The 26726-nt window shown below is 41.6% G+C and overlaps 1 protein-coding gene across 2 annotated transcripts in view; it reads left to right on the forward strand.

The window, feature by feature from the left end:
- The window catches only part of BRF1 (BRF1 RNA polymerase III transcription initiation factor subunit), a 171584-nt gene that overhangs the window by 83644 nt on the left and 61214 nt on the right, over window positions 1-26726 (forward strand). The window contains exons 1-7 of one of the 2 annotated variants that reach the window (XM_057376600.1): window positions 49-197; window positions 2371-2520; window positions 4162-4255; window positions 13677-13803; window positions 14755-14794; window positions 14884-14976; window positions 15656-15934. In XM_057376600.1, the coding sequence (XP_057232583.1) occupies window positions 134-197; window positions 2371-2520; window positions 4162-4255; window positions 13677-13803; window positions 14755-14794; window positions 14884-14976; window positions 15656-15934 (847 nt within the window). In that variant the 5' untranslated portion in view covers window positions 49-133. Of the gene's footprint in view, window positions 1-48; window positions 198-2370; window positions 2521-4161; window positions 4256-13676; window positions 13804-14754; window positions 14795-14883; window positions 14977-15655; window positions 15935-26726 lie in introns of those variants that run through there. The other variant, XM_057376599.1, reaches the window with a different exon arrangement.

Genomic DNA, 26726 nt, shown 5'->3' on the forward strand with positions numbered 1-26726 from the left:
GGCTTTGCTGTCCTTTCCCGCAGCCGCCGTGCCCCGCCTGTGCGCGCCCTCCCGGCCCGCCCATCCTCCGGGATCGTTGGGCGAGGGCTGAGCCCCCGTCTGTGCCCGTTCCTGGGGGCGACCTGCAGCGGGGATGGGCTCCCGCTTCGCTGCGGGCCCTCCCGGCCCGGGAGCCACTTTTGGTGGGGAGCTCTCTTGTAAGCAGCGCTCGAAATTCTTCTTGCATCCCTCTTAGTRACTATATGGCAGCAAAGTTCTTCCAAAAGTCCAAGTTTTAAGTCAGAATTGCGATCGAGAGAGAAGGGAAGGTCTTCGGAAAACGGCATGCTCTTTTCTTAAAACATGAAATAAAGTTTTTCTTGTGATCTGTTTCATGGCCCCCAGCATCCCCTTTGAGGAAAATGAACGGGGTTTTGCCCGACTGGAACTTGCTAACCTGTGTGGAAGGGATTCAGCTCCAGGGGTCACCCAAAGCCAAAGGGGACCCTTGTAGGAACAGGGCACCCTCGGTGCACCATGCTGGTTTGGTGCCCCTGGAAGGAAGCAACGTGTTTGGGGTTTGCATCTTCTAACATTTATGTATTTATTTTCAAATGTTTATATCCATGCAGGACATATCTATGCAAACCTGAACTCCGCTTCTGATTTATAATATACAGCCTCTTACTTTTTTTGGCTTCTTGAAGGCTTGCTATTTAAAACCCACCCACGTATTCATTTTCTGGCTGTTTGGTAGCATCAGAATTCAAATTAACGATGTGCAATGTTTTGTCAAATGACCTGTGGGCATGAATGCCAGAAAAAATGTCTGAACAGCTACAATGCAAATGTGTAAATGCTGCCGAAACTCAGCTCTGAAACTCAGCTCCAGAGARAGAGCTGAGAATTATTCCTTGCTCTGCTCTGCTCCATTCTGGTGGCTGCAGGAGCGGAAGTTGGGCACTCTCTGTAGAAGAGGAGATGGAAAACCAAACCGGGCATTACTTTGTAGCATCGCACGTGTTCCTGTAGTGCAAAGAGCAAAGTTTAAATGTATGTTGAACCCCAGGCTATGGCTTCTGAAAGGTGTTTTTTTGTTGTTGTTGTTGAATTTGGATTTGGTAATTTCTCTAGAGTAGAGCTTTATAAAATCACCTGTCCTTAGAATCATGGGGATTGGTAAATTTCTCCTAAACCTTTGATTTTTAGGGCCGTGTTTAGRAGGGAGCTGCAGTCTGGAATTTCTTCAGTTTTTAGGGAGTTTGAGGTTAKAAGTTCTTGCTTTGTAAGTGCTTTCATTTAAATGCTTCTGGGGGCTGACAGGCGTTATCACCTACAGTGTCATCTTGGTAATTATGGATAGCAACAGGGCATCATTGTTAGAACTTGGTGCTAAATGAAACTGCTTTGATTAGTTGTAAATCCCTAAGATTTTTCCAATGTTTTGAGCTGAATTTTCATCTTTATCAGTTTAAGTGCCCACATAGGGGATCAGCAGAGGAAATTGAGTTGAGACTAATAGTTAACAATTTACCGTACTTCATGGATTTTCGGTCAAGTGATAAAAGGCAGGCAGGAAATGAGAAATTGATATCTCAACTAAGAGTAAACATGTGTTAAGTGTAGCTTTTACAAGATTGTTTGATAAATTATAAATYGGTTTAGGCAGAGCACAATCCGTACTGACATATTTTGGTTAGTTTGAAGCTGATAACACCTACTTGAATTAAGCTTGAATTAAGTTTATACATCTGCAGRCAGATCTGTGGCCGATGTAAATTGTCATGGTGCTATTGATGTTAATTGGGTTTCAGTGCTTTATGCTGATGGAGAGTCTACCTTAGTGTCTGTAATAAACAGTGGTTTGTGTTAGAATATGAGTCTGAAAAGCAGCTGGAATTTACTTTGAAGGTAACTAGATTTTTGTTAGGGAGGATTTTAAGCAAATGAATTTTCTTGAAGCGTAGTTTGTAGTTAGGTTTGAAATGAAACATGCAAGTTACCTTGTTACTTTTCGAGAGATGTTAGAAGTTTTGCAGACTGAGTCCTCAGTCTTCAAAAGCTTTGTTAAGTGTTTCACTTTGGGCATGATTTCACTGATACTGGTAACACTGCTCTCATGTCAGAGTCAGCATGTGCAGCTGTGGACGCTGAAAAGCATGTAACAATGTTTGTGCAGAGCTTTGAAGATCTCTTGTCTATAAAGCAAGATTTTTTTTTTGTCTTAGCCTGCCTAAAAAGGTGCTTCTACAGCTTAGTGATCAGAGGATCTGGCCCTGCAGCACAGTCTGCGTTGCAGAGGTGAAGCCAGATGAGCACAGCAGCCTCTCTACACTGCATTTCCTAAACTGATGGTAGGGTTACCAATAATAGTGTTATTTTCTGTTGCAGATCCGTGCTTGTATATTCCTCGTTTTGCACACATGCTGGAGTTTGGGGATAAGAACCACGAGGTGTCCATGACGGCTCTGAGGCTGCTGCAGAGGATGAAGCGGGACTGGATGCACACCGGGCGCCGGCCCTCGGGGCTCTGCGGAGCGGGTGGGTCAGGGGCTGGCTGTATCCCTTCCCTCCCCAGCAGGTGGGATGGGAAAGCCTGGAACAGATGAGGACTTTCCCCTTTCATTGGTGATGTCCATGTTCTTGGGGTTTTGTTCTGTCAGGCATCTAGAGATTATATAGGTCTTCATCAAAATAGTTTCTGAAACTCTAACTTCATTTTTGTCCTTGCTCCTACAGTACTTGCTCAGATCCTTTGTAGCTTACACTTCAGATTTTTTTAAGCTTCTTTCTGGTGCTTTTCTTGCCCCCACTCTGCAGGCTGTAGCTGTTAAAAGGTTTTTTTGTCAGCTAAAATGACACCATTAGTACGAGCACTTTGATATGTGTCTTTACACAGAGTCTTATGCAAGAAGTGCCCTCTTTGACCTGTTTTGTGAAATTATTTTTCTCTCTTTCTTTATCTTTTGCCAAGATCCATCGCTGTCATGATGCTTGCATAAAGCCTATGGGTTTAGGAGGGCCAGGCTAAAAGGATAGTAGCCAGTGAGGTCAGAGTAACAAAGAGTGCAGGTAGTCACAGAGTTCATGTATGTACTTTATTTTATTTGAAAGATATTATATGTGYATGCATGAATGAGAAATAGTGCTCAAACCATTGGGAGCCCAGAACTATGCAATCTTTTTGACATTTGACATTTGCTAGCCCCTTTTTGTTAATAGGACTTGCTTGTTGCATATTGCTAAAAATTTGAGCATAGGCTATGGGAGAGCAATCTACTCTTTGATGCACTCCATGGGCTGTATCCTGATGAACAAGTAATTTAATTCAACAAGCATGGATCAGCAGATCAGCAGATCCATCCATCCATCCATCCATCCATCCATCCATCCATCCATCCATCCATCCATCTATCCATCCATCCATCCATCCATCCATCCTCGTAATGTGCAGCTCATGTGTTGGGTTTTGTTTGGTTCCCTGTCCTAAATGTCTGTTCCACACACAGCTTGAAGGACCAGTTGCTAGTTCAGCCCAATGTTCCCATTAAGAGCACTTTAAACACATACCAGAAGTGGAGCTCTGGTTTAGTTTCCTCTGTAAAAAAAAGCATTTTTGCATGCTTAAAACTTTTCTACACAGTGAGCCACTGTGTGATGAGTGGGAGTGATGCTTCAAAAYGGAGCTGGTGCTCTGAATCAACACATCATGGAAATTCAACTGATTATCTGGCTGTACAGAGGGTCTTGCAGGAGAGTACTTGGGCACCAGCAAACAGGGAAAGTAGTGGCAGCARTGAGGAGACCGGCTTAGGCTGGGTTAGTTATACTGGTTAGATTCAGTGATTTTCTGGAGATCTTTTTATTCAGGACAGAATTCAGTGAGTTCTGCTAAAAAAATGATGACTTGGAAAATAAGTGATCATGGAAATGTGCTGTAGATGGCCATGGTTTCCCAAATGTCAAAGCACAGAATTTTTCAGGGTGCAATTTGCAACTGTCTTAATGGGTAGAAAGCAAAGTTTGTAAAGTCAAGTCCAGCACCAGTATTCAAGGTCACAGCTAAGATTTACAGCTGTTTAGCTGAAGGCAGGGACAAAGAGAGGTGTAGTCACCTGTTTTCTGCTATTCTTCAGGAAATTTCCCTCTTTTTGATATTAACTTTCCCTGCCTGTTTTGTAGCTCTGCTAGTGGCAGCACGAATGCATGATTTCCGACGGACTGTTAAAGAGGTCATCAGGGTGGTCAAGGTCTGTGAGTCTACATTAAGGAAAAGGTCAGTGCAGTCTTACTGCTTTTATCTTTCGTTTACAGTGCTGAACGCTGATACAGTCTAAAATAAATGTGTGTTGGACAAAACCAGGTAATTTTCAGAAGTGGTACGAATAAAATGAATTCATGTCTTAGCTGTTCATTTTCAAGTTCTAACACTTTGCCTCTTATGTAAGGCCTCAAATGCTTAGCAAAGATGGTAAGGAGCACTGTTCCTCTTTAACAGGTGAAGACTTGAAGGCAGAAAAATGCTGTGTCAGTAATATTAATAGTATTGTCATGTCCTTAGAAAAAATAATTTATTGATTCTCAGAGCTGACAGCCTACTGTGATTTTTTTTTCACTAATCCAGAGTCGAGTGATGAAAAGTCTTGTCTTTTAGCTGTTATTGAACAGAACTTTTCAAAATATTTTGTTGGAATGTTCATTTTTGGTAGTGTTGAACTGCTAATAGATTGAAGACATCACAGTGAGTCTAATGGTAAGTTCAGTGAAGGATCGTCTGAAAGTAGAAATTTTCCAACACCTTTTGTGTGTTTATTTTTTTGAAGATCAAGTAGTATTTTCCATATTTTAATGATGGAAGCAGACACTCAGTTTCTGTAATTTTACTTTTCAAAAGTTGTAACATACTCTTTCCCCATAGATTGACTAATAAATGACCTAATTTATTAGTCRAATTGAAATACCATGAATCCTGTTGCCCCCAGTTAGAAGTTTTTCTATCACCAATATATTCTGACATTTATTCCCCCAAAAATCTGTCTTTAGAAGGCTTCCTTAGTGTCTCTCTTCACCCTGCTGGGATCAGCTAAAGCACATCCAACCAAACCTAATATCTGTTAAAAATATTCACCTATTAATTGTGGGAAATATTTTTGCTCCAGATCTTCACTAGCGAACAGAAATGATGCATGAATTTTTCTACTATGCATGGATGGTGTAGGGATAAATTTAAAGTGTTTTAAATGCTTCAAGGTACTACAGCTATAAGGATGGAGCAGTACAAGTGCCACTTTTTTTTTCTCTGGCCAAAAGATCATATGTTTTAGTTGTGCATTTTGTATGATTGATGAGTTATGCATCACAAACTTCTCCAAGATGCTTTGCTTAAATAGCTGAAGAGTTTGTACTTACTAAGAAAATAAGCATAATAAATTAAGAGTTGGAAGGAAAATTAATTTGAGCAATTGTTTCAAGCGAGAAAATCTTACTTCAAAATTCATGATTTGAAATGTTTACTCAAGTCACACACATCAACTAAAATGACAGCCTTATTTACTTTGACAGGGTAAACGTGACAGCTGAATTATTTTCAGGCAGCTATAATTACAACTATTTATCACGAATCTATAAATTTGATTGATGTTTTTCAAATAAGAGCACGTAATATAGTATTTAACGAAGGCAAATAAGAAAAATACCTTTGAATAACTCTTTCTGCATTCCATTTTTTTCTCTTCTTTCAAGAATTCCTTTCAAAATGCCATCAAATAGAAGTTGTCTAAATGAATAAGAACTTATTTCACGTTCTTAAAAATTTCTTTGCTTCTCAGTTTGATGTGCAGTTTTATTTCCTTTTAATTATAGTTAGCCTGATTGGTAAAGAGCTGCTGCTGCTGCTTTGTGTTTTTTTAAGGTGTTGGGTGCTGTGTTTGCTGCTGATGGCTTTGCCCTGACAGCTCTGGAAGTGAAACCCAGCAGGAGTCTGGATAAAGCTGACACTTCCAGCCTGCAGGTTTTGCTGTGTGGTTTGATTTAGGTCCCAGCTGGCTTCCTGGGGAAGCACAGACCATTGGAATTTGGGTTTGCTTTAGGTGCCCATGGACTTCCATGGTAGAAATCTTCAAGGGAAGGTTCCACTTGATGTTCCTCTGCCTGGGCAGGGGATATGGGAGCGATGCCTTGTAAGAAACCCTGAYTGGGAATCCCTGTTTTGGGAAGACCTCAGCAAGGGGTGGCAGCCCTTCCCTGAGATGGGCACTATTCTTGGTGCTGGGCAGTGCAGCTGGTGGGACTGGATTAATTCACCCTATTTATTGTCCATCAGCTGGACAGCATCAAGCCCACGGGCGTGGAGGCTCTGTCCTCTTCCACTGCTCTGAGCTGGAGGAGTAGCTCTTAGGAGGAGCTTTACAAAAATGTGATGTATCTCCAGGCCATAAAATTCACACCCTGTCATAAGGAGAATCTGTTTTGGAAGGGGAAAAGCAACAGAGAGTGGCCCAGGGATGCTGTCACTCATCTTCCAATCAAGAGTTCTTAATTTGGACATCTGTTTGGTTAAAAAACACTGCTTGTTTATTTTTACTACGTGTGGGTTTTTGGTAATATTGGTAGAGAAAACTTTGTAATCACTTCACAAGGCCTTCTAGCTTTATGTTTTCAAGCACACAATTAAAATGTAAAGSTTGTTGCTGTTGTTGAAAGTGAACTTATTAAATATTAATAAATGCACTGATAATTCTATCTCATTTCCAGTGTAATTGAAATTATATTAACTTATATATCACTTTATATATTCAAAGTACTGTACAAATATTAACTAATTAGTCAAATTGTTATTTTCTCTGTAATCATCTGTGGAGGTAGCAGAAATTAACTTTTAATAAACCAAATCCTTTTATTTAGTTCAGTCCTCACATGTGTGCCTGTACTCAATACACCTGTCTTYGCCTCTGCCTTTTTAACCTTTAAATACTCTGCCCCTTCATCTTTTTATTCACCTATTGCATGCTTTCTCTTGTGTTCTGAATTTTGTCTTATCTTTAGTAAGAATAATTCTTGTGATACTTGTGTCCATTGTGCATTATCTAATACTGCGTGGCCCTTATGCCTGTTTGAAGATCTTAGGCACTTCTTTCTTAGAAATGAAAAAAAAAATCAGCTTATCTTTCTTCACATTTGCATTTTGCTGCTTTGGCTTGCTCACTTTATCTTTAAATTGAACTGCTTTTTGCATTAAAAATACTTTTTCTCAGTTCCATAAAATACTATCTGCTAAAAAWCCTATTTATGATGAGCTTCAAAAGCAGTGACGCTTCATTTAGAAGAAATTGCAATGAAAGGCCAGAATGGGTTTAAATGTCTGGTTTTTGAGGTGAATGTTTTTTTTCTCACAACCAAATAGTGTTTTGGGAAGGAAGACAAGACTTGTTATGAAGGAGCTTCATTTATCAGTCGTAGATGCTACAGGGATTTTCATAAACGGGGTCCTTTGCTCATGTCCTGGGGACCCTTTGCAGCTCTTTCAATGACTGAGGTGGTAATTTTCTGGAAAAATTAAAGATTTATGTGTAGATATAAATGTACTGAATGTACTGCCTGCAGCTTTTCTTTTTTCTTTTTTTTTTTTTTTTAATTTCTGTAATATATGGCAGGCATAAACCTCATGTCCAGGCTTCCAGTGCTGGACAGACACCTGTGAGAGCAGGCAAAGCAAGGAGCCAGTCCTGAGTCTGGAGTCAGGGTGAGAAAGTAAGGTAGAAGAAGAAGCATGGGCAGCTGTGAGATTGTTATTTTTAGAAACACCAAAGCCCTGTCAAGGCCAGGACTGCAGGGAAAGGCTTGAAGAAGTCAGTGTTGGGCTGTGATCCACGTACAGCGGTGCTAAAATCCTATAGAGGGTATGGGGTGAATCAGTGAGAGCTGGCTACCCAAGGTGAGTGAGCATGGAGGAGCTGAGGATGCTCACAATGTCAGAGCTCTGTAAGGGCTCTTGGTTAAGTGTGAGGTGGAGAAGAGCATTTAGAAAGTCAGGAAATTCCTTTYGTGTAAAGGAGCTTGTGGTGGTGTCCGCTCTGATCTCAGCTCAGYGGCCGAGGAGCTCTTTGCTGGCTGCTGCTGCCATAAGGCAAATTGAGAAATATCTCATGTCTCCACTTAAATCAATTCAAGTGGCTTACAGATGATTTCTAGAAACCTTTCTAGTATGGTGAGTACAACACAGCTTGATCCACATGGGCTGAAGCTGYGTACCTCTGTAAGTTGGATTTGTCTGGTTTAATAAAAAAAGGTTTTATTTCTGAGGAATCCAATTTGGCAGGCAATGTTCCTTTTTAAAAGTCCAGCTTTTAAGCAGTTAGCAAGTTAATACATTAATTAGATTCCTAATATATTTTAGTACATCCTACTTAAAAAAACAATTTCAAAGTTACTTGGTGACTCTTACTTTYGAAACAATCAGTAACTTATTCACACTAACTCAGGCTTAGATCTTGTAAATAGTTTTCCTATGTTTGATTTTCCTCATCTGAGTGGCTGTTAAGAAATTAAACAGCTCTATTTTTCTTTTCCAGGAGATAATAGAGTGTTTTTGACAGACCACAGCAGAGGAACCACTCTAATGAAGCAGGATTTTAAGGAATGCTAACTCATTTTTTTTTTTCATTAGCATGGTGCGAGCGTTTTAGTCAGGGGGAAAAAAAGAACAAAAATTCTCAGGCTGTTTAGACTGACAGAGTTTGGGGACAGCCAGGGATGTCTGCTGGTRGGATTATCCAAGGGCTGACAGTGGGCACAAGTGTTAATGGAAGTTAACTGCATGTGTAAGCATTTGTAGGATCAGGGCTTYTAAACTTTATGCTGATGAATTTGTGACAGTTTTAAATCTCCATGTTGGTGTGAGCAAGTAACAGGAACTAATTCTAAATGTGCTTTATTTAGTACAGTCAATCTTTAGAGGTACCTGTTGTTAATACTTAGAGAAACATCAGAGAATTGCCAGCAAATGAGCCCCATAAATTATCACTCACCTGTTAATTGGCAGTAAATGACTTTGTGTGTGTGCTCTTAGCCCACTGCAAAAAGAGGTGATGTGTATTAATGTTGGAAGTTGTTTAAAGGTGAGAATATTTCGATTAACAGTTGCATTTGATCAGGAACAGACAGACTAATTTAGCCCAGCTCAGGTGATGAGTTGTAAGTTGTAAAACCACAGCAACTGGATCACTTGATTTTGTCCTTACCTTTAGAATTGAGATACTCATTCACACAAGTTGAAGATTGCTTTTTATATTGCTGCAAGTATTTGTAAAATTATATACATGTACAATGTTTACAGATCAGGAGATTACTCTTCTGTTTATTCCCTTACCAGTGGCTACTGGAAAACTTTTTGTTATGTCATGCAGGAAACATTAATAACTATTTCTGGTAAGTGTTCTATATTAAGTATCACTTTTAGGGTATGTGTTTGGAATTGTGTGAGGTGTCAGATCAGCTGATCTATTACTAGAATATTTGTAACTGATACRACAGTTAAGATTATGTAGATATCATGCAAGTTATTACTTACAGTTTTAATTCTGTTGTTAATTTGGGAAAACTCAGGGGAGTTTTAATTAYCAGGACCAATTTATCTTGCAATAAAGGGTTTTTTTTCATAAATTTCTGCCAACAGTGTAGCATATTCCGCTTACTATTTTTCTAATCCATTGATAAAATGCTTAAAGTACTTTCAAAAGAGCTCTCACACCAGGTAACTTGAAGGCTGGTGGCTCAGGCTGAGCCCCGTGTTCTCTCTTTAAAAAAACAACTGTCTCTGAAGTTGTAATTTGTTTGCCCTTCTGTATGGAGATGCAGCACATACACCCCTGCTCGTGCTGCCTTCCTAGAGCTTGATGCTGATTGTGTATAGGTAGGAGGACACCGTGGCTGTTCCTAAATGATCTCTGCTTAGAAGTCCCTCTTGGAYTTTGATCTTGGGCTCCTGAAGCATTTGTGAGTTGAACTCGAGAAGTCCTTGTTCTTTTGTGTGCTTTGTTGCACCCCACTGTTGCAGGATCTCAAATATTAAAACTGAACCCTTAGCTGCACACAAGTCTGTTTTTTCCATTGCTGTAGRCTGGAGTCAAGAATCTCCACTGGAGGGTATCCCTGGAACAAAGCAAAGTAAAAAAGGGCATTGCATGTAACTTCAAAATGATTGACCCATTTTCCCTTACTGGGAGTTAAATTAAGTGTGAACAGAATCAGTTTACTCATTTGTGCACAAAAGTGCTTTATCAGAAGCAGAGGTGTGGTTTTGTCTGTAAATGGATGAAACAACAACTGTGGAAATTTTTCGTTGGGGTTAGAGGCAGATGACACCAGGCTCTGGAAAAAGTTTTCTCCCAAAGGAATTTGCTTGAAAGAGTTTGCTGTGAGAAACTGTAAGAGGACGGTTTATACTGGAAGTTGAATCTTAGCCTGAGCTGGTGTGGTTGCCTCTGCTTTGACTATAAATAGAAAATCCTTGTCTGCCAAATCTCAGTTTTTAGAGTCTTTTTGAATTTGTGCCAAGGAAATAATATTTTAATTTGTATATCTGTTTATTTTCCCTCTATCTGTGCRTAACTTAAAGTGGCAACTCTTACTAAATTTTTTTAGGTTAACAAAAGTGAAAAATGAACTTGGATACCATTTTTATGTGGGACTTAAAAAATAGCCTGTAGCTATTTTTTTTTCATTGTGCCACACCCTTGCCCCTGAAATTATTGTGTTTCTAATTAAGGGTGTATCAGTTTTTCTTAACTGCCAAACTAATGTTGCCTTGTTTCAWGTGGTGCAGACTGCTGCAGCATCAGTTTGTTGCCTTGGTGGCATGTGTCCAAACAGTGGATAAAATTAAACAAATGTTTAAAAATATGTAGACAGGATATCAGCCAATGTAAAACGTTGAGGCAGGCGAGTGGTTGGCAAAGGCAGGTATTTATTTATATCAAGTTAAAAGAGAAAATGTTGAGCGTACAGCTCGCTCTCCCACGGAGGTGATGCTCAATCTGGGATCCTGATTGTCAGGGATGGCTCCTGATTTTGGGAGAAGGTACTGGAGCCTKGGGGGCAAGACCTGAGGGAATTGAAAAAATAATAATGCTSCTCTGAATTTGCATCACCACCAGTTGTTCTTGAACTGCCGWGCTRGCAGCACTCCCCAGGGTGGGCARGARTGAGGAAAAGGAGGGCACAGGCATGGACTGGGTGCTGGTGGCCTGGGCAAATCACTGAACTGTGCTGTGCTGTGGGTTTGAGCTCCCTGGTAGCAAACATGATGGATCTCTGCCCTGTCCCAGTGCAGACACGCTGAAGGTGCTGGGAGAGACCCTTGCTGCTGTCCTGGCTCGGGGTGGGAGCTGAGCCCYGGCACATTGGCTCACCCCAGGGCTGGCCAGGCTGCTGCAGGGTACGTGACGTGAGTCAGATGACACTGTGACAGGAGATGGACAGACAGAGTCTGAGGTATCTGCAGGCAGACGTGCACGGGGTTGGGTGCTGACACCCAGGCATGGTCACCTCGTCCCCAGCCTTTGTGGGTTTTGCTCCTGGTGTTTTCCTGGCGTGCACAGAGGTGCAGCTGCTTTGGTGGGGCTCTGGCTCTAGCAGCTCATCTCAGACTCGGAGCCAGTGTGGGTAAACAAACTGTGTGTCTCTGCCAAAGTGCACCTTRGCTTCTAACACTGAGAGGAGAATAATATTTTAACAAGGTGAGGCTGGTTGGGAGGAAAAGTCTTGCTGAAGTGGGATTACCTGTGAGTACATGATTCATCCGTGGARAGATGGATGACTGTTCTTTAATGATGGTGACTGGGAAGATCCATGCTCCTCAAATGATACATGGGTTTGGCATTAAGTGAACCCTGAATTAAAATAATAATAACAGTGTCCTAGCCAGGTTTTCCCTCTACCCTGATAGATGTGGCTCCCTCCTGGAGGGTGGGTAATGCATGCTGGAAGCCCGTTAACACCGAGAAAGATTTCTAGTCTTTTAATTAAAAGCTGGGTGCTGCCTCTGCCAACAGCATCCTCCCCTTCTTTCCAATTTGATCTGAAAGAGAGGAGGAGGGAGTTGGTCCCTGGTACTCTGAGGGAAGGGTTTGGGCTGTCAGTCACTCTCAAGTACATGGCTAATTTGGGGCTTTGTGGAGATGTTKGAATTCCAAAAGCAAGTCGAGTTTTCAGAGGCTTTTTTCTCAGCAGCACTAATTTTGGCTGGCATAGCCATGCCTGGGCTCAGTGTGCTGCTTGCTGTTGGAGTTACACAGAGATGCCCGGCTCTCTCTGTGCATTTCACAGCATGAGGTGCTGTCTGTGGCCTCTTCCTCTGCTCCAGGAGCAGGATCACTCCAGGCACAGTGTCCTGCACTTCCAGCCTGCCTACACCCTTCCTTACAGKCTGTCTTGTCTTGCTCCTCAGTTTCTAAAGGAAGAAACACAGATACTGATGAGGWTATAGCAGGAGAATGTGGCCCTGTGCTCTTGGCTTTGACCCTAGTGTTGGCTAGAAACCRAATTTCTGTCCTAGAGAAAATTCTTTCTTCAGAAGGAGTTTTGTTTCAACTGGAGGTAGAGGAGAAAACCGAGGAGAAAACCACAACTGTTTTTAGGGGGAGAGAAATGCAGAAAGGTCCTGTGCTGAGAGCACTGAATCACCATTTTTAGTTCTCTGGCTTTGCAGATGGAAGCTGTTGTCAGCTCTGCTTCCTCTGGAAGATGGGAATATTCCAGCAAAGCAGCTGCAGACCCATCATTGCTGTTTTCCCATGGAAAATGTTGGTATTATTAAAAGGGCACTCTCTGTCACAGAAGCTTTCTGCCAGACATTTCCTGACCTGGCTTTGTACTTAACCTTTTGTCTCACTTTCTCCATCTGTAAAATGGATGTGCTCATTTTCAGCCACCTGTATAAAATGCTGGTATTTGTGGATTAAGTTATGACCACGTGGTCTTATTTAAGATTGAATTCCCCTGAAAGATTCAGCTGCTTTCATGGCAATTCCCCATGRAGCCAGTCCTATCTCTCACATAGGTAGGAGCTTTTAAAATGCAAACATTAAACAAATTCRAAGTTTATTATTGTCAAATTACGTTCATCCATCTATTTTATCTGTGTAATGTGCAAATGATCAATTTATTTCACCACTGCTTCTGTGCATCCTGGGAAGATTATTTCTTGTCCCTCTTCCAGCCTGCTGAAGAGACGTTACTTTAACATTTGCTTTGTGTAAATTAATCATGCTGACATATCAGGAAGATTTTTGAGCATACTCCTAAACTATGATGACAGATATTTTATTTGGGGAATCCATTTTGTTGTTGCTGTTGATAACAAAAGCAACGAGAGGGGAGGAATGAGCCATGTTTCTCGTCTTCATTTTGTCTGTACTTAATTGACCGTAGGGGCTGTAGTATTTCTGTTCAGTCTCTGTTCATCAAAAAAAATGTGTGTTACATACTCTAATAAATCAAAWGCTAATTTGGGATATGAAAAGATACTTTAGTTGCAGCAGATGAAACAATTAGTAGCACTTCAGTTTTAATGTAGTCTGTGTTTGAGCCAGAGTTGCTAAGGATGACATGTTTATTCCATAGCTTGGCAGTTTGCAAATTTTATTGCTTTCAAAGGAGTTCTTAGAGATATTTTGGTCATGTGCTGTATGCTTTGGTAGGTTGACAGAGTTTGAAGATACACCAACCAGTCAGCTAACCATAGATGAGTTTATGAAGATTGACTTGGAAGAAGAATGTGATCCTCCTTCATTTACAGCTGGTCAAAAAAAATTGAAGATACAGCAGGTGAATTCTGAATTGGATGCTCTSTGTGGTTCTTTCCTCTCTCCTCCCTCTGTGCATTCCCTTTTAGTTAATGCTAAATCCCAACTGACCAGCCTTTGGTAAGGTTTAGTTTGAGGTTCTTGAGAGAASGGTGAGCATTAGTGCATATGATACTAAACTAAAGATTTTTTTTTCATTTATTGGCAAAGGGTTACTTTCCCAATTAGAAATGTCATGAGATCAGAAACCATGTGCTGTTTTTAGGGTGATACCCATGGTAAGGAGAAGTGCCATGACAAAGAACTTTTTTAAAACAGACATGAAAACAATAACCCATTTACTTTAATGAGCCTGCTGGTGGTTTTGTATAGTACAACACCTGCTTCCACAGAGATTACTTCTCATGTGGCTTAATTTCCTTACAAATCATGAACTAAAACTGGCAGCAGAGGAGAAGATTTTACTGTTGTTACATCAATTCTTACATTATTGGTTTGTTAGGGTTTTTTGCTTGTTCTAACTGACATATTTAAAGGTCTCTAGGGTTGTTAGGGATGTTCTTAAGAACCAGCCAGGTGCTGTAGGTCAGAGTTTCCCTCTGCMATCACCCACGTGCTCTGTCTGGTGTGGGCACTCCTATCTCAGCACTGTCCTTGCACTTCTCACATCTACAGGCCCARTCACAGAGTCTGACTGCTGGAGAATGAGACCTTTTATTTACAGCTTGCCAGAGTGAAGGCTTCTTTAGAAGTACAGAGATGGGGGAGAAAACATTTGAAATTGGGCAGTATTTTGAGACCTGTCTGTCATACCTGTCTGACGCCACAGAGTAATTTAGATGGTTATTCAAAATCTGTTTATGCTTTTGAAATACCCTGCCATTCTCTGTCTCAGTATTCAGCTCGCAAACAGTTCAAAATTGTACATATTTTTTTAGTAATTGCATGTTTATTTTGTTTATTGTCATTTCAGCTCGAGAAGGCATTATCAAAAAAGCTGGAGGATTTTGAAGGTATAAGTTGTGTTTAGTGTAACATATCACTCATTTCTTCAGTAWTACATCAGTGATTGCTGAGTTTTATTTTTATTTCAATACCACAGGAGAAATATCGAGCTACCAAGATGAAATAGAGATTGAATTAGAGAACAGTAGACCGAAAGCAAAAGGCGTATATGCAAATTTCACTAAAGATGGTAAGTCCATAAAGTATTATGACTCCTTAAATAGTATTGAGTTAGGTYTGGCAGTCTGAAGTGTATGAATGTTATGGTGATAAATGCGATCATATATATGCTTGCGTAGTACAAGATCTCTTGCGTTGGGGTTCTCTCTGCCAAACAGTTGGTTCATAGATCAGTTCTTCAAAACAACCACACTGTTCACTGCAGTTCTTTAATGATTTCAGTTGTTTTTCTTTCCTGGTGCAGTATAAGCTTGGCACTGGCASCTGAGAATGTTTCTTTTCATCTCTGGAAGTGCAGTGGACCAGTATCTAGACCCTTCTGTTGCCAAATTCCCCAGTTGACTTCCCATATGGAAGGGCTTTGTGCAGGTTGAACTGGCTATTTTTAATTTGTAATTATACCAGGAAATRGCTGACTTCTCTCACAAAGCCCTTTAACCTAATATGATAATAYGATGCTTCTATTTTAAATTATGATTGTAGTCACGGAAATACATTTTAATAGTCAAGGTAATGAATTTGAAGAGCATCTGGAAACTCCATGTATTCAAACATTGAWCTAAAATATTGTGTATTTCTTTTACAGATTTCCTCTAAAGATTTTTATTCTTTTAGTGAGCGCCTCTCTATTTATTTAGTTTCTGTAACAGATGGTATGCAATGATCTGTTGGGTTTTTTCCCCTTACAGATTCTATAGAAGATAATGCCTCTAGCATACTTGGAGAGGAGGAGGCAGAAGATGAGGAGCTAGAAGCAGCTGCTAATCACTTAAACAAGGACTTTTATGATGRACTTAATGATAAGGATAGAGTCAAAAGGAATGAAGATGGGGAATGCAGAAATGGAAGTGAAACTGTTGTAAGACCCCCCGCACTGGAATCCTTGCTCGGCCCACTCCCCACTGCCGCAAGTCTTGGCATAACAGAGTCYATCAGAGAGTGCATATCCCCTAAGGACCAAGAGCCTGGTGAGTAGGAGCTCAGAGCAGAGCAGAAGCTGGACACATGCAGCCAGCTGWGGGTTTGTTGTGTCATCTCCATGTATCTTGTTGGTTACTGTGGTGACAATTCCGTGAATCACTGAAATACCAGGGTACAGGAGCTGCGAGGCTGGATGGGTCCAGTGGTCTTGGTTGTTGATGTGGTTGTTGACATCTGCTCTTCTGGAAGCTGCAGGAGAATCTGGGGTGCCTAATTGTTTTCTGAAGCCTGAGAATGTGTRTCTCTTGGTTAAGTTGATTTGTAGTCATATGATAGCTGATGGGCAAATTTCAAGCCATGCACTCTCAATTAGGAAATTGGAGGAAGCAGATTCCTGTAAATATGACTGGAAATTAGAACCCAAGTATGACAATCCTAGATCAAGACAGGCTTTCTCAGGAGACATTTTACTGGAGTCAAATGTGATGCAGTCTGTCTCTGATTGAAAATCTCTGCAAATGGCAAACATTTAAAATGTTTGCAAGAGGAAATAACTGGTGTTGYGCTTTTTTCTTTGAAACATATTTCAGTGTGTGTTGTGCTTGTTTTGCTCCACTTTTCTTAAAACCCCCAAATCTATCTGCTGCCTACAGCTCTGTCTAGCACAGAGGGAGCAGGACTGATGAACTAAAGAAGCCAGTTTTGCCAGAGCCAGTATTGCAAACAGACAGTTATCCAGGCAGGTTTGTTTGCTTTTTCATACATGTGCTTGAACTTTATGGAAACGGCATTTTTTTAATATTTCTTTTGCATCTTAATGACTCTGAAAACAACATATTTAAGTGACATTTTATTCTATATCACAGTTAATTTTTCCATCATAAGACACATCTATCTGAATCTGTTTTGTCGGCTCATTTGGGGATCTGTACAGCAGAATGTTTTGTTACCCAAACTGTTGTGATGCTGATTTCTGTTCAACAGTAGACAAACTGAATGCATTCAGATTCTTGTTACGTTAGTATTCAGCCTCCAGAAATGTAACAGGATGATTGCATGTTTTTATTTTGCACAAACAACATCATATTGGAACAGCTGAGTGGTTTTGGTTTTGTTTTAATTACGATTATGAAAATGGATGGCTCATGGCTCATCTTTCTCCTGGAAATCAGCAGTTCGTGTCGGAGAGAGGTCAGTCATGGCTAGAAGCTGTTGTTGTCTGGTTGGCCAGTGACCTGTAAAAAGGAGTTCCCAGTGATGGACGGTTCTCAGCTGGCATTGCTATTGACCATTTTAATGGACAGGCTGAGGACTGAGTGTAGAGATGAAGCTGAGCTGGTGTAGCCAGGGAGGTTCCTCTCAGTCGGCTCCAGGCACGTGGGCAGGAGAGTGCAGGGCTGCTCATGCTGTGKCTTGTCTGCCTTTGCTGTTTGTTTTCTTGCAAACGTGGAGGATGTGCCARATGAACTGAATTTCGAAACCAAGCAGGTTTCAGTATGTTCACCCTCTTCTCCTGCATCTGAGAAATCATTKCAGGTGTTTGAACAAGTACTTATTTTCCTAAGATGTTATGAAGCTCAAATGCAAAATTATCGTTTTGGTTTTATTTTGATTATGGATCCTGCCCCAATTTTTGTTGGATTTGGAGGTTTTCTTTGGGTGCTGAGGTGGGTGTTTGAGGAATTTTTTGTCAGATTTCTTTGCTGTTTTGTTTTGTTTTGTTCTGTTCTGTTTTGTTTTTGTGACTCTGCTAATTTTAACAATTTAAAAGTTTTGTGTTAGGTCTGATTCACCTTGGCTATGCCTGTCCTGCAGAATAGTTGTTCTGGGTGCAGTTCCCATCCTYCAAGCCCTTGCCATGCAGTGCCTGTGTGATGTGGTGCATCCCAGTGATGGGTGCATCATCCCCCTGAGGAATTGGCTTCCTTTGGGAAGTCACCTGTGCTCAGGAGCAGTAATGGAACCAGGATGTGTTTTGGGTGATATGCAACCAGGTTTAGCAGACAGCTTGGGAAGTTCACCTGGCTTGCAGTTGGCATGTTATTATGCAGAACAAAGAAAACCTCTTGTTAACATGCCTCACATTGGTTACCTTGTGTTGTAGCTCTGAAYCTGATGAAAACCAGTGCAGATGATTCTGGCACCTCAGGCAATGTTGTTGAGTTCTGCCTCATATCTCTTGCAAATCTGGGAAGGTAGTATCTCCTTCTGTCACACCATCTAGTACAGTTGTAAAAATCAGACATTTTCTAGGTTTGTGGGCCTTTCTTCAGGACTGAAAAAGAAATGGCAATTTTCAAAACTAAATATGGGATGAGAGCAGTTGCTCAGAGTTTAATTTGAGATGGCACATTTATAGATTGTCTTGAAAGAAAAGTAGCTGGTATGTGTGGAGAGAGGAGGAAAAGCTCACAATATTTCTTTCATTTATCCTGTGTTTTTGAATTTGGCTTAGTGCAGTTTGTATTGCGACTCTCAGCTGGCCACAGCCTTGCTGGGGTAGTTCATGTTCCATSATCTAAGTCCACTGGAGCAGGGAGAGTGCTGTCATAACACTGAACCCTTAAGGTGATGTTTTGGTCCTTCCACAGCAGTGTAAGTCATAAACCAGGAACCTGTCCCTTCCCTCAGCTCTCCCCAGCCCTGAGTCAGCTCTCACTGTGTGGCTCAAGCTGGGCTGGAGACCTTCTTGTGATGATTTTGTATCTCCTGCTGGGCTGTCCCTGTCGTGGTGCTGCACTCCAGGCAGGGCAGGTGGTTCTTAAACAGGAGTTCAGCAAACAGGTGCATTATGTACAGTCTTTGGCCTCCTTAAATGCAGGGTATCTCTCCTCTCTATAATGATCTCTTTTCCTCAAAAGATCTCTGCTGTAGGTACCTTCTACAAAGTCTTTTCATTTGGCTTTGGCATGTGGTGATTCAGTTTATAATTGCCTACATCAGCTGCTTTGGGAAATCTTCCACCTTTGTGTTACGGTGGCTGCAGCAACAGCAGAAGGTTTCTCAGAAACTGCTTATGCAGATAAGACTTAGGTGCAGAGCTGAAATATTAGGAAAAAGTAAGTGTGTTTTTGCGCCACTTACAATTGCTATTTGAGCAGTATGAGCTTGTCTGTATGAATGTTTTATGAAAAGCACAGTATTTTAGCAAATTTGCATTACAAAGACAGCATGTAAGGTATCAGGTTAATGAGTCTGAGGCAGTAAARTGCTTAGGATAAACACTACATTTGACTGTTTTTTTTCTACAAAGTGTATTAATTTGCAGAAACTTTAAGCTGAAAACTGTTTGAGTCTTTGCAAAGGACTTCTTTCTTGTTCTTCATGATAAAAGTGCTTTATGGTGAAATCTCAGTTTCAGAGATGGAGATTGGGTACATCAATCTGTCCATTTTCCTAGCCRTGCAGCATCCCAGCATCCTCTCCASACTCTACATGCTCTTTCTGATTCTCAGCTCCTCAAAAAAATGTTCACCATTCCTTTTAGGAGACTGTCACAGTGAAATRTCATGGAGTTTGTTCTCAAGGAATAACATTTTTTGGTGTAAAATTTCYCTCTGCAATATATTTTTATGTCCCTTTTATGCCACCTCTAATACTTTATCATCTTTCTTGGTGTTTCTGTTATTCTGATGCTTTCTGGCTCTCGCCTTGTGCTTCCCACGTTGGGCTGTACACGGCCCAAAAGCAAAGGTGAGGAAAGTCTGATAATAACAACAGAGATAAAGGTAAAATACARGGTGTAAGTTACAAAGAACTTTATATAACTTCCCCTTCACAATCTAGGTAAGGTTTGAGACCTGACTTAGGTTTTGTTTTGAATCAGAATTCACATGCAGTGATTTAGGGCAGCAATTTGAGGTGATGTGTGTGCAGTGGGTGGTAGCGTGCTGCTGCACGTCCCGTGAAAGCGAGCGGCTGTAGCAGTGAGCAATCACTGTGCATGCACTGTCTTGTGCCTGGTTAGGCACCCAGCGAGCTGCACTCACTGCTAATTTCACAGAGAATACATGGGAAAGCTGCACAATTAGCAGTTTGCTCATTTATTGCTCCTCGTATTTACGYCTCCATTACTGCCTGCAAGCACAGTCTGACAGGGCTGAGGTACAGAGATATTGCCATTGATTTCTGTGGGTGTTAAGGACCCCGTGCAGGCAGCGCTCATTGATCGTGGTCCTCATCCCTGTCTACCAGCACTGTTCAGCTGCTGCTTCAAGGAGGATGTGGACAGTGGCTAAAGGTGATCTGATAYGAGCTGGGGATGAGCTCATCCTCCCAGATCTTAACTTCTGTCTTCTGGATTTCATCCCCTTCAGCTGCCTGCTCCCACCTAATACTTCATCCTGGCCTTGGGGTTTCACCAGTCCTTCCATGAGCACATTCAGCACCTTCATTCAGCAAGGAAAAATACGTGTGTTCAATCCCCTTCTCTTTTTTGGGCAGGGGAGTTTGCAGAAACATTTCCAGCAGGGTCTGAGCTGCCATGGAAGGTGAAGGTCCGCAGGCTAAAGATGGTTGGAGAAGGGCTGTTGACAGACACATTTGCCAAAGGGAGTTGTTGACCCCACTGGAATTGCAGCATGGATTGCAGGATGGTGAGATCAGACTCACTGCTGGCACCATCGTTACTACATCAATGGTTGGGTTTTGGACCCCTCTTTGTACTGATTTCTTCTTCCATCATCCTTTCTTCGATGGGTTTTGTCTGAATGCATCAGTGCCAACTGTTTAGAAATAATGTAAATGTATATGTTGCATTCAGAAAGATCTGGGTTGGCTCAATCTTGATAATCAGATGTCTTAGGGGAAGCTTATCACCATGTTCCAGTGTTTAAAGTGTGGCTACAGAGAAGATGGGGACTCATTTTTTGCAAGGARTCACATGGAAAAGACGAAGGGTAATGGGTGAGATTCTGATTGGACAGAAGAGAAAATTTTTTCATGGTGAGATCATCCTTTGGACACATCTCCCAAAGGAAGTGATGGACACTGATAAGATTTGGCACAAARTAGGACACTAATAAGATTTGGCTKGACAGAGTGCTGGGCCATCTTGTGTAGACTATGACAGGTTGGGCCAGATGATCCTTAATGTCTCTTCCAACCTGTTATTCTTTGATTCTATGATAYAATCAGTAGAGAGAACATTATGAAGCCCTATTACAAGTGATTGCTACACACATTAGAAAAAACACTGCTGAGTTTAGTGCTAATTGTGTTACATATTGAAAGGACACTTGGTCATCAGTGCAAGCATGTGTGTCCCCATCCTGATCACTCTTCTGGCCTCTGGCTTCAGTGCCACAATTGCTTCAGTGGTTTTATGCCCCACCTGTGGAAATGAGCAGTGTGCATGACCTGCTTGGTGCCACCTCCTTGTGCAAAGCCTTCCAAGCACTTCCAGGGTTTGGTCTTCGTCTCCATGTSCCATTTGCTCATTGCAAAATATTTTCCGTGGCAGGACTAGCTCGTTCCCAATTCGGAGATCTAAACAACAAAAACCTTGGTACAAACTGATCTTTCTCCTCTAGCCTCTGTATGCCTGTGCTTGGCAGCTTTGATGGGCTGTATCCCTGATTGAGCCTTCATTACGCCGTTAATGAGATGTGAAGAGCTTGCTGCAGCCAGCGCAGTAATACGAGACCACCAGCTGCTTTGAGTGCAGTTTTTTGATACCTGAAGTCTTGGGTATGAATTACAGATGACAGGATTTTCTTACTTGACTATGTATGTCACTCACACTCAAGTACCGCGTGTGCGTGTCTCACTCCAAAATCCGTGCGCGTGTTTTTTTCATGCAGGATCTTTGCATTTCATTAGTGGCTAGGAATGCCATAAATTCATTCCATATTCATGCCTTGAGTGACTAGAAAGGTTAAGGGATGAAAACTAATCATAGAGTTTGGCTGAAAGATTCTAAACAAATTTCAAGAGGGGTTTTGGAGAGAAACCTGCAGTTTGTTAGAGCCATCGGGGGATACATTTGAGTGAAAGCATAAGCTGAATCATGTGAATACATTTTTACAGCATTTGTGGATGTTTTAGGAATTTTCCAAAGGACTGGGTTATCAATACAAACATTCCCTATAGGAAAATTTGTGCTGTTTTCGTCAGAAGTCTTGGTCGAGCAGAACTGCCCCAGAGTTATGGTGCTGGGGTCAGGAAAAGATCTTGGAAATTTGGATTCAGGTTACTGAGCCAAGTGAAGAAGATCCATCTGTTAAATGAATTAACCATTTTGCTTGTAAATTAATGCCCTTGGCACCTGGCTGACCAGCCTGGCTGTCCTGTGATCCCCCTCCTACCCCAGCTGTTTCAGAGGAGAAAGTCTCTTTATGTCTTTCTCCCTTCTTCTCCTTTTTTTTCCTTTTTTTTTTTTTATTTTTTTTTTTTTATTGTTGGGTTTTTGGTTTTGGGAGTGTTGTTTGTTTTGGGTTTTTTGTTTGGTTTTTTTTTGTTGTTGTTTTGGTTTTGGTTTTGGTTTTTGGTTTTGGTTTTTTGTTTTGTGTTTTTGGGGTTTTTTTTCATAAAATTCTGGTCTGGAATGGGGAATGTTTTACAATCCTGAAAGCTTTTCCAGGCTTGGAATTTTTTTTGCCTGCCTTGTCTTGAGTGCAGTGGGAAATGTGTCTTTTTTGTCTTGAACTTTTCCAATAAAAGCACRGTGGAAAATGAGCTTTATTTTCAGTTTGAGCAACGTAAAAGCCTTACATYGCTCTTTGATGGGTCTAACCAGCCACTTAAGGTTTCATCCTCCCTTGCTTGAGGGAAAAAAAGCAAAAAGCTGCTTTTTCCTCTGGCTGCTTCAGCTGGCTGCTGGCCACAGGCTCTTTGGAGCATGAGGTGCCAGCAGGGCTGGGGCTCTGGCTGGGAGAGGGTGGACGTGAGGAGCTCTGGGGTGTCATTCCACATGAGATAATTGACACGTGTGTGCTGGRGCACAGATCCTGCTCTTCAGTGGAGCAAGGAGAGCCAGTCAGCCCCAGCACGTTCCTTTATCCATTGCTTTCCGTTGTGGTGATGGGAATTCCAGGTCTGCTGTCACCTGCTCTAGGAKCAGGCTTAAGGAGCACAGAGCTGGGCAAGCAGGGGGAAGAGGAGAAGCTCAGCTGGGGCTTTAGAAATGGGCCTTTTKGGGTATCTAAATAGCAGAATTGCATTAACAGTTGTTCCCCAAATATTGAGGGAGGGTTATATTTTGTGGTTTGCTTGGATTCCTCAGCATTTCTAGGTGCCAGTCTAAGGTTTTCCTTCTGTTGGGGCTTCTTGTCAAGGTTTTCTCTTGTGTGCACTCCCAAGCATCTGAAAAGATTCTGGTTCTCTGCATGGCGGAGACATTTTGGGGGCATTTATAATTGTTACTGTCTTTCTGGGGGTCAATTCTTAAGGAATCTGTGGAAGTGTAAGCATCTAAGGGAAATTCTGCTTTTAAGCCTTGGTTCAAATAGAATCAGAGTCACAGAATGGTTTGGGTTGGAGGGGGCCTTTAAAGGTCTCCAGTGCAGTGATCAGGGACATCTTCAACAAGATCAGATTGCTCAGAGTCCTGTCCAACCTGACCTTGGATGTTTCCAAGCATGGGACATCCGCCACCTTTTCCAGGGCAACCTGTTTGGGTGTTTTACCACTGCCAGCCTCATGGATTGCAGACTAAAACAAGACCTGGGGAGGTGATGTTTGGTGGTGATGACTCAGACACTTACAGGCACTCCAGAAACCTGGCTAAAAAAAGTCCCTGCTGGTATAAGAATTATTTGATCCTTTTCTGTACCTGCCAGAACTAGAGTCCAGTAAAGCTCACAGTTATTTGGGTAGAATCTTCTTTGCAGAAGAAAWCAGACATTCCTGCCCTGCTCTTCTGCCAAAAAGGAAGAAAAGTCCCTAAGAAACCCARGTGAAAACTGAAATTTTTCTTTAGACAACCGTGGAAAGTGAAATGTGTGGAGGCTACAGAGAGGACACTAAATTTGCAGGGAAAGCTGACCGCTGAGGAGGATGTTATCCAAGCAATTCATCACGGTATCTGAAATGTCAGGAATGGAGGCCTGGGTTCAGTTCAGGGAGTCTCCATGGTCTCAGTTGTTATTGAGAATAAAGACTTATTAACCCAGGTCAAGGAGCCACAAAACGTGCCCTTGGAAGAAGGAAATACAGCACCGAGAGATTTGCAAGGCTTAGCTACTTTGGGTTTAACACGATGGGTAATAAATCCATGTGCGGTGCTGTGGTGGATCCCGAACACTTGAGTTTGTCTGAAAAAGCTAAAGTAATCCTTCATTTAGTACTTTATTTTCCTGTGGTACAGATTCAGCTGGTAAAGGCGGTACCTGGAAACTGAAAATCCACCGAAGTAAACCTTTTTAATGGAGTGCTGTTTCTGCAAGGTTTTAACGTTTTTGTGCAGSGGTTGCGTTGTTTTGCTTTTGTTCGGTAGCTTTGAATTTAGTTTGAAAAACTAATTCCTCTATCCTCTTAAGGATTAACTTCATCACACCCCTAAACACTTCATCTGTTTTGTTTGTTGGCCTGAAATCCGTGGGACTGTCACAGCAGGCAAGATGCATGGGCTGGACTGCGACTTGTGTAGATGACCCTTGTAATTACGGATTTCAGCTGTGGCACTGCAGACTGGTATTGAAAACAGCCCTGAGTTTAGCCTTGCTTAATTGTAGTTTGACATTTTTAGTTTGCTAAATGCTTTCATAACCAAAAGGGATGTATTATCCAATAGAGGAAGAATATTAATGTTGACACTGTTGGCAATTAAAAACAATCTTGGAAACTGAATTTTACTACTCCTGATTGCTTTTGAAATAATTTGTTTTCAATGTTACTGTAGGATTGGTTCATTTATTAGGTCTTTTTTTCTTGTGTGACAATGAGATAATTGCTATTTATTTTTTATCCTGCAAGCAATTATAATCAAAGGAGCCAAATATAGAGTCTGCTTTGACCTGGAATCAGAGTGACCTGTCAACATAAGGCTACTGTAGTCCTCAGCTTTTCAATTTAATTTTATTTCATAGGCACTCACCAGAATGCAATCAGTAGGGCTGAAAAAATTGTGGGTAGAGTTTTCGGTGTTCATTAATTACAGCGGTGCAAAGCTGCAGAAGTGGGCAGATAAGAACAACTTGGGGTTGGTTATTAATAGCAAAAATTACGATCTTTTATCTAGGGTTGGGTGGACTGTGTGGGGCCAATGTCCCAAGTGGTCAGAGGAGAAGATGCTGGCAGGCTGCCAAGGGATGGGTAGCTGCAAATKAAGGGAAAATTGCAAACATTTTCCTTCAGGGAGTTTCTGTAGCCAAGTTTTGCTAAAAGGAAGCAGAAGATACTTTATTTTTAAAATTAGCSATTTAAGGTAAGGCTCAGCTTTCATATTGAAACATGCATGTACACCTAAGATTGTAGAAGTTGTTTTCTTTTATGAAAGACCTGGACATCTACGACTGTGTACTAGGAATAAGGAAATGAATATCAAATAAGAGTGAGTAAATAATGCTGTTAAGTAGTATCTGGAAAGAAATTTGGAGCAAGGAACAAGGCTCCTGAGACAGGTGTAAGCACAGAAGCCAGAAGTAAACAGCTGTGCAGGGGGTGGAAGGGTACCATTTTTTAGCAAATTCACTGCTTATATGCCATGTTTGATTTAGTTACAGCGGGGAAGCCGCTGTGTGCTCACAGATGGGAAGGAACTAAAATACCTCTCTGTGACCACATCCTCAATACTAGCATGGGATCAAGGCAAATGGCTGATTTTGGAAGTTATGCTTAATGGTTCTTACTAATTTCCCGTTAAAAGGGAAAAATGCAAATCTGCAATGCCATCAAACTCATGTATGGAAAGGTAGCAGCATCCTACCAACATGAAATGGTGTCACAGTACTGGCAGTATTGTGTTCTGTGTGGCTTCCATTAAATAAAATACACTTCAGTGAGAAGTTGCTTTTCCTGAAGTCTCTATTCTTACTTCAACAGTCCTTTGCACTTAGTGGGAGCGCTGCTTTTTTGTCTCATGGCTCTGTAGCTGCTGCAGCACTGTAACACAAAGCTCCTGTACCAAACTCATTCCCAAGAGSAAAGGTAAAATCCCTGTTTTATACTGCACTGTTTGAATTTGGCCTCCAGTTTAAGACAGAGCAGATGTGTTGGGTTGTTGTGGGTKCTSTTGGTTGAGGTTAAGAAGTGTCTTKCCTTAGTGGCTCATCCCCCTCCTATCTGCTGGCATCAGTGCATGTGTTGTTGCCKCCCTCCCTCACCTGGGTCAAAAATGTCATGGTTTTGTGCAGGCTTTTTTGATAATAGTTATTTTGATGGATGTGTGTTAGGGAATGACACCTTGGCAGATGGCAGGTGGGGCTGAGGTGGAGGGAAGAGGAACAGGGCTGAGTCAGGGGAGAAGGAACCAGCTCCCYCTGTTCAGCCAGGGTTGGAGGAGCRTTTCAGAGCATCTTTGCAGCAGCAAACAACGTGTGTTTTGGAGACTGAGAGTGGCATTTGTGCTTGTGCTGAGGTACCAGTGCTGGGAAGATTTTACAATCCATCAGTGGCCTGGAATGGGCAATTCCAGATATGCTGTAGCCCCAAGGTCACTTTATACACAGAGTCTTTGTAGAGAGTAAAGTTGATGCTCGGAAGTTCAGCTCTAGAAGTGTAACATTTAGAAATCTGGGAGCGATGAGGAAGTTTTGTTTAACAAGGTGGGGAGGGAGTTCAAAAAGGCCCGCTGAATTCTCTCCTGAAAAAACCTCTTTTTAAATTTAAAGTTTATTGCTTTATCTCGACTTTCAGAAAACCCGCATGAAACTTCCTTGCCTTTGAAAGCTTGATAGAAAC

Source organism: Malurus melanocephalus, unplaced genomic scaffold (assembly GCF_030028575.1).
Source record: "Malurus melanocephalus ecotype Western Australia unplaced genomic scaffold, MMel_1.1 scaffold_283, whole genome shotgun sequence".
Lineage (NCBI taxonomy): Eukaryota > Metazoa > Chordata > Aves > Passeriformes > Maluridae > Malurus > Malurus melanocephalus.